The sequence below is a fragment of the Dendropsophus ebraccatus genome, chromosome 3, assembly GCF_027789765.1.
Source record: "Dendropsophus ebraccatus isolate aDenEbr1 chromosome 3, aDenEbr1.pat, whole genome shotgun sequence".
NCBI classification, from domain to species: domain Eukaryota; kingdom Metazoa; phylum Chordata; class Amphibia; order Anura; family Hylidae; genus Dendropsophus; species Dendropsophus ebraccatus.
In genome coordinates, this window is record NC_091456.1 from 31,147,752 (window position 1) to 31,158,369 (window position 10,618).

General features: G+C 41.0%; 1 protein-coding gene across 5 annotated transcripts in view; it reads left to right on the plus strand.

Annotated features, from left to right (window-relative positions):
• The window catches only part of CRYBB1 (crystallin beta B1), an 87,884-nt gene extending 80,331 nt beyond the window's left edge, over positions 1 to 7,553 (plus strand). For all 5 annotated transcript variants that reach the window (XM_069961304.1, XM_069961305.1, XM_069961302.1 and 2 more), the window contains 4 exons: positions 1,018 to 1,136; positions 4,503 to 4,635; positions 6,431 to 6,573; positions 7,204 to 7,553. In XM_069961304.1, the coding sequence (XP_069817405.1) occupies positions 1,018 to 1,136; positions 4,503 to 4,635; positions 6,431 to 6,573; positions 7,204 to 7,387 (579 nt within the window). In that variant the 3' untranslated portion in view covers positions 7,388 to 7,553. The remainder of the gene's footprint in view (positions 1 to 1,017; positions 1,137 to 4,502; positions 4,636 to 6,430; positions 6,574 to 7,203) is intronic.
• The last annotated feature ends 3,065 nt before the right edge of the window (positions 7,554 to 10,618 follow it).

Below are 10,618 nucleotides of genomic sequence, written 5' to 3' on the forward strand. Positions count from 1 at the left end.
TGAAAGGTGGAATCTGATTGGTTGCTAGGGGAAACTGAGCCAGTCTCACTTTACACCATGTTTGATAAATCTCCCCCCATAGAGTCTACACTTTTTTATTAAAAAAAAAACCAAAAACAGTTAAGCAATAGTAATGGAAAAGCTGTTCAGTTGTAATTACCCCAAAACATTACTTTCCCAATAGTTTAATTTACTGCGCAGTCTTTGACTTTAGGAAGTAGTCAAAAAGCTGTATGTAAACCTGTACCTGTTACCTGTCCCTGTACCAGCAGTGTCCAACATTATTATTGTTATTTTAATTATATATTTTTAATGGGATTATCCAGCACTACAAAAACATGGCCACTTTCTTCCAGAGGCCGTCTTGTCTCCAGGTTGGGTGCAGGTTTTGCAACTCAGTTCCATTGAAGTGAATGGAGCTTAATTGCAAACCACACCTGAACTGGAGACAAGAGTGGAGCTGTCTCTGGAAGAAAGTGGCTGTGTTTTTGTAGCGCTGGAAACCCCTTTAAGGGTGCGTTCACACGTACAGGATCTGCAGCAGATTTGATGGCCCATATATGATTTGCTTTGAATCTGCAACTTCAAATCTGCACCATCGAATCTGCTGCACATCCGGTATGTGTGAACGCACCCCAAACCTTGATTCCAGAATGATAAGGGTTAACAAACAGAATATTAAAAAATCAAAACTATAAGGTAATTGGCAGACTGGTATATAGGGATAAAGGACCCTGCCCACGGAGCTTACAATCTACAAGGTATCCTTAAACTACTGTACAAGATACATTATAAATATCATTGGATCAATATGTATTCAAAATAATAGAACAAACCTGACATAAAAAAAGTTATAATGAAAATCAGATGGGTACAAGGGTTAGTTACATTGGAAATCCCCCGAGCAGTATTTCTGAAATCATCAAATTTTATTCAACTTTTTTTTTATTAATACATCTCAAACCATGTAACCAGAATGTTGTCCTTGCTCAATTGAATAATTTCTCTCTTCCATAGGTGATCATCTTTGAGCAAGAGAACTTCCAAGGCAGACACATGGAGCTTCTGAACGAGTGTGGAAACCTTGGGGAGCGAGGCTTCGACAGAGTACGCAGTGTTATTGTCGACTCTGGACCGTAAGTGATAAAAGCTCCATCTGAGATTTTCACTTCCTCATTGAATGATATTAGAGATAAGTGTCAGCCATTAGTGGTTCTTACATCCTTAAATAACCAGGGAAATCGTGAGCAATGAAAATGATACACAGAGACATAAATACATAGTAAAGTTATCTAACACGTAAAGAGCCTTGTTTATCAAAACTAATAGAAAAAAATGCTTGTGTTCTCTACAGCAACCAATCACAATGCAGCCTTCATTTCTTATACTGGTCAGGGAACCATGAAAGCTGCATTGTGATTGGTTCTTATGGACAATGTGGAGTCCATAAAGTTTCAAAAGTTGGATTGTGCACCAGATACTCCATTGTATCTGTATTGCCATGTCTTCTTATTTCTAAGATATTACATGTGGGCAAGCCTCAGATCTGCAGGAACCACAATAACCTATGAATCATTAACTTTCTAAGTACTGTATTAGAAAGTCTATGTGCTGCAATCACTTACACTTTCTTCCCCCTGTGCCCCCTGCAGCACTCATATAAGAAGACATTGCCCCCTGCTGTGCCGTCCCGCTCACCGCTCTGGATGGTTATCTAGTCCATAATATGGCTGAGCAACGAGGAGCATGGTCACGCCTTGGCGTCCTTCATAGCCATATATTGGCTCAGTGGAGGACGCCAAGAGAGTAGTGTAATAACATCCTCCTCCACACTCGGCCATATTGTAGAGGGGATCGCCATCCAGAATGCTAAGCATGACGACACAGCATGGGGGGAGTGTCTTCTTATAGGAGCACTGCAGGGCACCAAGTTTAAGGGCCATATTACACGGCCTGACCCCTAACAGTAAGTGAGCACCGATAATCTAGATTGGTGTTCGCTTATTAAGCCTATTACATGGCTCAACAATCGTGCACCAAGGACTGAGCGGATATTCTTAGCGATGTCCGTGCAGACCTTGCTGCATATATAGAAAATAAAATAAAGCAATACTTTACCTCCTCACACTCCCCGGCTTCCTTCCATCCTTCCGGCTTCTCCCTCCGTTCCCTACACCCACCGCTGGCACTTCTGAGACATCTCTCTGAAGTGACAAGATGCTCAGCCAATCATTGGCCAAGACAGGAAAGAGCCGCGGTCAATGATTGGCTGAGCGGCCTGTCACTGCAGAGACCGCTTCAGTGGCGGCTGTGGTGAGCCGGGAGAGGCCTGAAGAACACCGGGGAGCGTGCAGAGGTGAAGTATAGCTTTATTATTTTCTCTAAAGTTTCACTGGCCGCCAAGCTCGCACCTTCTATTACACTGAGCCTTGCGCGATGATTTTTAAACCTGTTGAAAGACAACGATCAGCCAATGACTGGCTCTTCAGCTGATCGTTGTCTATATTACACAGGGCAATATCGGCCCCATTGGGCAGATAATCCCACCGTCTAATAGGGCCCTTAGTGATTACAGCACATAGGGGGAGATTTATCAAACATGGTGTAAAGTGAAACTGGCTCAGTTGCGTCGAGCAACCAATCAGATTCCACCTTTCATTTTCCAAAGAGTCTGTGAGGAATTAAAAGGGGAATCTGATTGGTTGCTAGGGGCACCTGAGCCAGTTTCACTTTACACCATGTTTGATAAATCTCCCTCGTAGACTTTCTAAAACAGTACAATGACAATAAAGTGACCAAGGCCTATAACAAAGATGAAGTTATACAGTAGTTTAATGTCAAGATTAGATTGTAAAGGAAGGAAATGTATACAGGAAATCGACTTCTCTCTTTAAAAAAAAAAAAATCTTCTAGTAATTTTGCTTTCAAAACTGCATAAAAACATTTAAAGAGAAAGCACCCTCGCATAAGAAACTGGGAGAAAAGTATAAATCTTAAAAAAAGGTACTGTACACACATTATTATTAGTCCAAAGTATTGGCACCCTACAATACATTACATTAGCCTCTCTTGGTGTCGAGAAGAATTATTACCGGCCGGAATTAGATCCCATTTTGTGAGTGACTAAGATGAATATATCTCACTCTCCCGGTGATCTTAAGTTATTATTCCCATCTTGAGTTCAATGGTAACAAGTTGAAAATATTAGAGGTACCTTATAGAAATTTCATAGCTTGCGCCAGAGGCTAATGCTCTGCTTAGAGAAAATTGGAAGAGACGGTGCCAGCGCGGGATGTCCTCTGCTGATTTATGAGTAGCGGCCCGCTCCATGAATATGACACTTGGAAATAAGTGAAAAATGTAGGTAGCAATAAACTCCCACATCTTCTCACACAAGAATGATTACACTGGCTTGTTTATACACAGTAAAATATATTGAAATGTATATAGAGTATATATGATTTATTAGCCGGAGAGGATGATTCATCAAAGCATGCTAGGCCTGTGCTCTATATACCATGCACCTGGATAAATAGTTCTTATGGTGAACTGGATTTTATATTAGCAACATTCACATGGAATACATGGGAAGTAATGAGAATATTCAAATTAAAGGGACTTATAGCAGGAAAGTTTACTATATAATTGGTTTAGGAATATTTCAATAGACGTGGATGATGGCTACCGATATGTAATGAAAAGAGGCATGGTTCGGAGGGATGAATAATTTGCTGTAACAAGTTAGACGAGCGAGTTAAATAGCTTCTGTCTTCGCTGTGTTCTATTTTAGAAATTGGTGAGAACACACATATTGCTAGATATAGCCTTTGGATATATCCCTCCGCAATGATTTGCTCAAGGAAGACTTAACCCTTCCAGGTTTTATGCCGCTGGAATGAATGGAAGTGTTAAAACTGTTAAAATGTTTTAAAATCATGAATGTACTATTTAAAGGGGTTATGTAGAATTAGAAAAACATGGCCCCTTTCTTCTAGAGACAACACAACTCTTGTCTCCAGCTCAGGTGTGGTTTGCAAATTAGCTCCATTCACTTCAATGGCAAAACCTGCACCCAAACTGGAGACAAGGGTGGTGCTGTCTCTGAAAGAAAGTGACAATGATTTTCTTTTGATGGATAACCCCTTTAATTGATATATTAGTTCTGTAGATACAGTAAAGCAGGAATGAAAAACCTACGGCCCTCCAGTTGTTGGAAAACTGCAATTCCCATCATGCCTAGACACACAAAGCTTTGGGTTTGTCTGTCTAGGCATGATTAGAATTGTAGTTTTGCAACAGCTGGAGGGCCGTAGGTTCCTCTTTCCTGCAATAGAGCATGACACTTAGTTTTCTAAAATTTTCCATAGGCCTTGTAATATATTCTCATTATTTTCACTTCTCTCTTCCGATGTTGTCATTGTGTATGTGCGTTGTGGTGACCTTTGATGTTGTACACGTTTTTTTTAATGTGAAATGTGGACACGGCGTACACATCTTACCAGCTGGGTTGCTTATGAGCAGTCCAACTTCCGTGGCGAGATGTTTATCTTGGAGAAGGGCGAGTATCCTCGTTGGGATACCTGGTCTAGCAGCTATAGGAGCGACTGCTTCGTGTCCCTACGCCCCATCCGAATGGTAAGTTTCAGACCTTTGCAGATCCCCTTCAGCCCTTTCGAAAAGAAAGATTATGCTTAGAATTGGGTCAGCCTCTTCGGCTGCTATGGGGCCTTTAGGCCTGTAGAAAATGGGCTTCAGTTTAAGTTCGCCTATCGCTTTACAAAAGAGCATTGTAACTAGAATAGACCCAAGAAGTAGTGAATAAGAGATGGAACTAATTGTTATGTCTTTTTTTCATACACCAAATGAGAAAGAGGTGGGATGAGCAAAAGCCAAGCCGCCTATAGGAGAGAGGTCCTATTAGAATGAATGAACCATTATAACTACTCAATTAAGATTTCCATATCACCTGATCGGCACCGCAGCTTATACTGTTACGATGCCATCAGTTCCTCCCATTGCCGGCCACTTCCTGAGATCTTATCCGGTTTGTACTTATGCAAATGTCTGGTTTGGTGCACTGGAGGTGGAACCAATGCACCCAGTGCACTGATATCTCCTCCCCTCAGTGACGCATGGTCAGACTTGATTCTGAAGACGGTTAGTCACTGAGGGAAAAAGATATTGGTGCACGGGGGGTGCTGGTCCCACCCCCAGTGCACCAAACCAGACATTTGCAAAAGTACATGCCGGAGAAGATCTCAGTAAATGGCCGGCAATGGGAGGAACGGATGGCACTGCGACAATGTGTGCAGCAGCGATATGAAAATCTTAATTAAGTAGTTATAGTGGTATATTTGCTTTAAAGAAGAAGCTAATGAATACAGAATATAAAGAAACTAAAACTTCATGATAGAAAGATAATAGATAGGAGATAGATAGATAGATAGATAGATAGATAGGAGTATTCCGATCAGTGGAAGACATTACCACTACTGAAGATGTCCTGTATCACTTAGTATATACTCATGTACTTAAAAAGTTGAAATTCTTTACACTTCAAAAATATTTCAACATCGAGTAGGTTTTACAGAAGCGTGTCTCAATCTCTTTATAAACCAAGTAGTCAAATTCTAGTATTGAAGCCAAGAATAGTATTGGAGTGTTAAGCAACATCTTTGTGGTATTTACATACAGCCTAAAGTCTGATAATAATTATTTTCTTGCCAGATTTAAGACTCGCATCTGCATTTTCTGAGCATTCCCATTTATTTTCAGCTGCTACCTTTATTTCCAATGTTATTGTGTTAAAGATAAAAGACTATATTCTGGAAACGGTTCAATTTGAACTCAGAAAAAGCAAGTTTATTCTGTGGCGTGTTTTTGTCTACAGTTGTTTTTGCAGCCTTTTGTTGGCCAATAGCCCAGCCTTTAAATCCAGCTGCCCATTCACCAGTTCATGAGAGTAAGTCTATGTTCAGAGTCATACGCCTGTGAAATCTTAGGATCGGTGCCAAAACAATGGCCAAGCGATTGGTGTCAAATTCCGAGCAAAATCGAATTTATATGAAAAACAAAATTTGACTTGTAAATTTGAAAAAAAAAAAAAAAAAGAAAAAAGAAAGCAAAAGCTTTGTACAATGATTATTAAGGTTGTTTCCGCTACGGTTGACGGAGGAGTAGAAAATATATTTCCAAGAAAACACGTTCAATAGAAAATATAACAAATTAGACATGACCGATGTTTGTTGTAGAGGAAAAAGACAAACGCAACAATGAAAAGGTGATAAAAACGCTTTAGCCTTGATGATTTTTTTTTTATATACTTATTTTCCTGGAACTAGAATATAATATAATAACCATGAAGAAAATGTCACTGGTAAAGAGGTGAAAATCCAATAAATGATAGTATGTTTCTTTCGTACACCCACAGGATAGCCAAGAACATAAAATCGCCCTGTTCGAATCCGCTGACTTCAAGGGCAACAAGATGGAAATCATTGAGGATGACGTGCCCAGCCTGTGGGCCTATGGATTCTGTGACCGTGTGGGAAGCGTGAAAGTTCCCAGTGGAACGTAAGTCGCATACGTAGCTTTAGCGGTCCATATAATGACTAATAGTGATACCAGGTTCATCAAAATGGACTTTCTTATTTCCTGATTTTTGTGTTTTTGGGTATGTAGACAATTTAGCCATTACAGAAGGAGTTAAGCTGGAAGTAGCTAGAACACTATACTTAGAAAGACATCTCATAGCCCAACACTGGCAATGGTCAACTACCTTTCCTCCTACTAGGGGTGAACTCATAAAATTAAATGGTTAATATCAATGGAACAAAAATATTTATATTAAATGAAGGGGCTTCGAAAAAGTTTTTAAAAATTTGGGCAACTTGTATTGAATCGTATTTCCTGATTGGTAGTATAGAAGTAACAGTTGAGACACCACCCCCTCAGCTAGATGGCGATGTCTACACATGCTGCTACTGTCTGACGCTGATGTAACGCGGACATATTTTTGCAACCCCTAACACTGTGTACAGTAATATGAGTTCCATACATCACCATTGTCTACCAAGTTTTTTTTTTAAAGGCAAGCTATCTACATAACATAAAAGACTAAAGTTAGGGCTTATAGGATTTTTACAATGTTACGCAAAATATTACCTAAATCTAACAACACTCTTTGGTTTTCCCTTTATACAGTTGGGTCGGATATCAGTATCCCGGATACAGAGGCTACCAATACCTGTTTGAAACCTGCGACTATAAACATTGGAACGAATGGAGTGCTTTCCAGCCCCAGATCCAGTCCATCCGTCGTATCAGAGATATGCAATGGCATCAGAAGGGATGTTTTCTTATCCCTTCCAGTGCCGCCACCAAGTGAACACACCAGATGTCCCCAGCTTGACAGAGAGCCTTTAGGAATCCTTCTTGCAAATTGACCTCATCACCATTTTTTTTAAATGACTCTGTCAATCAATTTGTTGTATATTGCACATTTAATGGATGTACTTTACTTTATGATGCAAATAAAAACAGTTTCTGAGGTATACCGTCTGGTCGTCAAATGAAAGAAAACCATATTTAAAATGAAGACACCTTTAGACCCACAACTCCATAGAGAATCATATAGTTAGAGGGTACTTTCCATTCCAAGTCACTTTATAGAATAAGCTGTCCTATGCGTGTACATGAGGAGCAGCACTCCATCTGGTCATTATTTATCTTATGTAGAATTTTTCAGCAGATTTCTGCTCTTCAAGCTAATTGGTAATTTTTAGTTCTCCCAGAAATATTTGCACTTCTTACAAGTTGTTTTTGATCTGTAATTTGTGCATTTCCAAACCTTATAAATTAGGAAGTGACAGATATATAATCCTGAAGCTATTTCAATAATTTACTAAAATGAGTAAAAAAAAAGTCTGTTACAGGGAAATTTCTAGAAGCATTGTTGATAGACAGCAAAAAAAAAAAAAAAATATTCTGATAAATGCCAGCCTTGTGGATTCTAAAAGGATACTTTTTACCCAAGGTAGACTTTAGACTAAGTGTGGCCCGGGGCAAAATAAAAGAATTGGGGCCCCAAATGGCAGAAGTGCCTTGGTAATGTCATGATACGCTGTGCATGGCACCATTACAGCCAATCACTGATTCCCGCAGTCACATGCAACAAGTACACATGAGCAAGGAGGCCAGTGATTGGCTCCAGCAGTCTCGTGTACAGTGTATGGTGACGCCACTAGAGCACTTCAGCTGGCGACTCTGGAGCAGCAGTGGTATTAGACAGGAGTAAGTGTAAGGGTTAGTGTAAGTTTTTTTTTATTATTATTATTATTATTATTAATCCTCCCAGTCCCTGATCCTGTAAACTTTAAATTTAAAGCGACTCTGTACCCACAATCCCCCCCTCCCCTCCAAACCACTTGTACCTCCCGATAGCTGCTTTTAATCCAAGATCTGTCCTGGGGTACGTTCGGCAGATGATGCAGTTATTGTCCTAAAAAACAACTTTTAAACTTGCAGCCCTGTGTCAAATTGGTGTAGCCTATAGTGTCTATGCCCTAGGCTTGCACTGCCTCTCCGTCCCTCCTTCCGGCCCTCTTAACCATAAGAAACGACTCTGTGTAGGATTTCTCCTAATCATCACCTGAACACTGCACATGTGCCGGATTTTTAAGGCCTATGAGTGGTGTTTAGACAGGTGATGCACAGGAGAAATGCTGCTTGGGGCATTCCTAATGGTGAAGAGGGCGGGGAGGAGGGACGGAGAGGCGGTGAAGGCCTAGGGCATAGACACTCTAGGCCACACTAATTTGACACAGAGATGCAAGTTTAAAAGTAGGAATGGTCCCAACCGAGTTCGGTTCGGGTTCGTACGAACCCGAAACCTCGGTAATGATTCCCACTGTCTGCTCGCTCCGTGGAGCGGGCGGATCCAGCGGGAGGACCGCCTGGAAAACTGGGATACAGCCACAGCCATAGGCTGTATCCCAGTTTTCCAGGCGGTCCTCCCGCTGTATCTGCCCGCTCCACGGAGCGGGCAGACAGTGGGAATCTGCTGCTGAGCGTTCGGGTTCATACGAACCCGAACCTCGGCAGGTTCGGACCATCCCTATTTAAATGTTGTTTTTTAGGACAACGTTCACGTTGAATGAAAGGGTCAGTGTAATACATAAGGGTCAGGCAGAGGCAACATCAGGCACTAGGTGTCAGGAGCTGGCTGGCTCCTCGTGTCGCTGGAGCATCCGCCTGGCCCCTTCCCATCTGTCTTAACTTTGTTCCATGTTCACTTTTATAAGATAAGGGACTATCGACCAGTTGTCCGCTGCCGTTAGGGCTTTTGAGTCAACTAGGCAGGGACAGTGGGGTGGGTGCCAGCATCAGGGCTAAACCTGACCTTTGTTGTCCTGGTCCCTTATCCTGACAGTAGATCAAATCCAGGAGAAACACACCTTTGCTATGAAAGAAGCATAATATGGCTCAGGCACAGGGAGTGTGGAGTAGTCTTAACTGCGTAATGCCAGGCTCGGATAGGTGGAGGATGAACAACACATTTCAGATGCATCAACCAGTCCTATGAGTTGCAGCCTGACCCCCTATAGAGTATACCATCTGCTGTAGGGTCCTGACCACTGGCGGTACAACCCGTTTCGTTCCAACATTTCCATCTTACATTTACAGACTAGAAAAACATCTCCTTAGTATACACTTTACATTCACCAAGTAAGCCGGCTGCGCTAGTAAGCTCATATACAATGGTGCCTTGTAGCTAGATTTACAGTACTAATGAGTCTCCAAACTGCTTTCAAGCTTCATGTCACAATAAGGAATAAACAGATGTGTGTATGCGGTAATTGATATCACAGTGACAGCTGTCATCAATCAGCATTATGATAGATGGAGCCTCAGAAGGTTCCACAGGAGTAAAGTACAGTGGTTTCATATAATCCTCATAAGCATCCTAAAAGCAGGACAAGTCAGAGGTTAGAGATGATTTATTCTGAGCATGTCTCCTTGTGATGCAGGGCTGCAGGCAATCACTATGATGCATAATAGCAATATATCAGAGAGCGCTTCACAGATCCTTCACAATGAATTCTGATTGATGGAGAGCACCATGCAAAGTGGAAAATATAGACAAATGTCAATCCTTATTTGCACAGGGCTAGCCATAGCTTGTAATGTTAACTGAAAGAAAAAAAAAAGTAAACTCTGATGCAGGAACCCAGGAAGATGTTACCAGAGATATGCTGAAACCAATAGCAATGGATCGTGGACAACCCACCCACTCGCTGAAACTGAAAAAGTAACTATCTGTACCATCTGTAGTGTAGCTTCCTGATAAGTGCGGATATGTAAAGCTTTGTACAACACACAAAATGACATGTAAAAGCGCCTAGTAAATGTTAATTTTAAAACTATATTACACACCGGGAACTACTGTATATTTTTACTATTTTTCCGCCACAAGTATATAAAGATTTAGTATAATAGATGGGGTTCTACTAGGGTTACAGAATTTAAAGTAGCTACTAGACATATAATGTAAAAAAAAAAACAAAAAAAAAAAAAAAACAATATCAAGGGGTGGATTAAAGGAGAACTCCAGGTTGGG